Source organism: Poecilia formosa, unplaced genomic scaffold (assembly GCF_000485575.1).
Source record: "Poecilia formosa unplaced genomic scaffold, Poecilia_formosa-5.1.2 Scaffold44, whole genome shotgun sequence".
In the NCBI taxonomy this organism is placed as follows: Eukaryota; Metazoa; Chordata; class Actinopteri; order Cyprinodontiformes; family Poeciliidae; genus Poecilia; species Poecilia formosa.
The window spans coordinates 352,725-355,738 of record NW_006799983.1 but is presented as its reverse complement, the minus strand read 5'-3'; the positions used below and the strand labels follow the sequence as shown (position 1 = coordinate 355,738).

Genomic DNA, 3,014 nt, shown 5'->3' with positions numbered 1-3,014 from the left:
TTGCTTTTGTGGGTAAAACTTTGCCCACATGTCCCACATAAGAAAGGCCTCTCACCTGTGTGAATTCTCATATGACGAGTTAAAGTGCCTTTTCGAAGAAAACGTTTCCCACATGTCCCACATAAGAAAGGCCTCTCACCTGTGTGAATTCTCATATGACCAGTTAAAGTGCCTTTTCGAAGAAAACGTTTCCCACATGTCCCACATAAGAAAGGCCTCTCACCTGTGTGAATTCTCATATGACCAGTTAAAGTGCCTTTTCGAAGAAAACGTTTTCCACAGGCCCCACATGAAAAAGGCTTCTCACCAGTTTGAACGCGTAGGTGACTAAGTAACTGAGATTTAGACATGAAACCTTGTCCACTGGTAACACAGGAGGAAGGCTTCTCATTCGTGTGACAAAGTAACTGAGATTTAGTCCCGAAACTCTTTCTGCAGGTTAAACACGTGAAAGCCATCTTGCCTGTGTCAACTTTCATGTGATTAGACACAGAATTTTTTCGAGAAAAGGTTGTACCACAAATTTTAGAATATAGGTTTTTTTCTGGGTGAGCTTTCTTGTGCGTCTTTTGTTTTGAACTGTCAGTTGCGTCTTTCTGCTGTTTGGTTTTCTGATATCTTTCATTTTGTTTTTGTTCTTCATCTCTCTCTTTTCCTTGGTCTTCAGAATTGATGCAGAGTCGCTTCTCTTCCTCTTTGAACTGTTGATGTTCTGGTTCAGGTTGCTCCTGTTTTATCTGGAGAAGTTCTGGTTCATCTTGATTTAAAGCAGAGTTCCCCTCCTCCCCCTTGCTGAACTTTGCGAGAGCCTCCTCCTCTTTAAACACACAGCGTTGTGGGAAATCTGGACAAAAAGACAAAACAAAAACTTTTAAATGCAAGTAGCTCACTTGTTAATTAAAATGAAGTACAAGGAAGGAAAATACCTGCTAATTCTATGTGAAACAGCTCGTTAGAGCTTCAAGAGAAAGCTTAAAGCTTGACTTATTAGTGCAAGATTTATTTGCAATGGCTGATGATAAGGAGATTTATTGATCAATCTCGTTCTTAACTGAAAAATATCAAAATGAATCAAGAGAATCAGAATGCATTCTGTCATTATCTTATACAAGGGTCAAAGAAAAGAAATGACTTGGCTGATCCAAGAGTAAAGAAACAAATATATACGTCTCTTTTTATAATCCACCAGTTACGTAAGCACAGGACTTTCCATCAGCTTCTTCCCTTGAGAGGTTTAGGACAAAGAAGACAGTATTATCTCTGGCTTTTGTTAGGAAAATAAATTTAAACATGCTAGGTTTTTGAACTTAACCACATGTACAATATTATATAAAATTAAAACTGTTTTAAAATAAGAAAATGTGGTTACAAATTGCCTCCAAAGTCCCAATTGGCATCTCATTTGTAGGATGTTTAACAATCTAAAACACGACTTAATCAGTTAATAAATAACTTTTTTCCCCCATTTCATTTCGTTTCTGAACTGTTCGTGCTTTGCTAGAGCAGCGGTGCGACACGTCGATCTCGGCATAGGTGACAAACTGAACGCCGCCAGGACACCGAGACCATCACGTCCTCCTCATCAAAACATTCGGAACTTTATTCAAGAACAACAACAAAAAAATCAACAAAACTTTTTCAAATTAATGACCCAACAACAATAATAATCTCAGTGATTATTGTTTCAACAAGGTGTTGCGCAATTCTGTGCGTTTCGGTTCCATGCCAAAACAACTAGCAGAGCAGGAGTTTAAAATTAACTAATCAACCACTGCTGTGTTCAGGGGAGCGCTTATTAATAATCGCAAAAATCAATATCAAGCCTGCAAACCTAATATTGTAGCGGACTGAGTGTTTTCAACGTAATATCCGGTCGGCTTGCCATGGCAACGGGTCTGCTTAAACAGACAGAGAGAGATGGAGAATAAAAAGCAGCGCCCCGCCTCCAGCCAGTATTCCAGTATTTGTGGTTAAATACTGAGCATGTTCAATCACAAAGTCCAGATTAGGATACAATTTCATAAGAGTCAACAACAACTTAGTATGCCATGAACATCTGCCTGTGATACTATAATGACCAAAATTTATGTGCAACTTTGTCATGATGACACAACTGATGCTTTATGTAAAGCTCAGTGTTTTCACGTTGGCAGAAACACTTCTCTTGGAAATGTGTACAGCGGTCTGCATTCCATCACACAATCTTGGATGAGCTTGACAGACATGCAATGTTGACAATATATATCATCAGATTCACCCTGAAAATTGTACTTTGATATGCACACTTAAGTGTTAAGGTTACATCCCTAAGTTGAGCTAAGTGTGTTCAGTGCTGGATGGTGAATGTCACACTAAATTTGTTCCATTTGTGTGACTTTGTAACATTAGAACATTTTCAGCATTAATGCCTGTTTTATACTTAAATCTCATTATTTCTCAATTAATAACACTGAGGGGTTTTGGCCAGGTCCTGGGTCTAGTAAACAGGTGAACAGAAGGTAAAATGGGTTAGCTACAACAGGAATGAGAGTCAAAAGGCCGGTGCTCAACAGCTGATTTGCATTTGCATGGCTCTCAGCAACTTCATTTAAATACGAAAACCTCTACTACGCACAAGGGGAGGAGGGTCATAGGGGAACATGGACACACAACGTTTTTCACCATTCTTGGCAGTGCTCTACAATTTTCTACTCTGACAAAAACCTCTTGCCGATAGCCCTCAATCTCCATGCGCATGGAAGAACTAGGTGTCAATAACTGTTGAAAATCCCACTTTTCATCCAGTGCATCTTGATAAAGCTTAAACAGCTGGTTTAAAACTGAATGCAACATAGAATATCTGTAAAACAATCTAATTTGTAATCTCTCCTAGTCATCAACACGTATTGATTGAAATAGCCTAAATATAGGTTTTGACTAATCTTTATGTTACCTGCAGCAGATTGCCTGCTAAATCTTTTGATCTGCCCTTTGTCTGTGTGGGAAAGAATCAGGAGAAGTTCCAGTTTTCACAC

At 38.9% G+C, this 3,014-nt stretch overlaps 1 protein-coding gene across 2 annotated transcripts in view; it reads right to left on the bottom strand.

Annotated features, from left to right (window-relative positions):
* LOC103137843 (gastrula zinc finger protein XlCGF8.2DB-like) overlaps positions 1 to 3,014 on the bottom strand; it is a 5,923-nt gene that overhangs the window by 1,582 nt on the left and 1,327 nt on the right. The window contains exon 2 of one of the 2 annotated variants that reach the window (XM_007551795.2): positions 31 to 844. In XM_007551795.2, coding sequence (XP_007551857.1) covers positions 31 to 844 — 814 coding nt within the window. The remainder of the gene's footprint in view (positions 1 to 30; positions 845 to 3,014) is intronic. The other variant, XM_016671426.1, reaches the window with a different exon arrangement.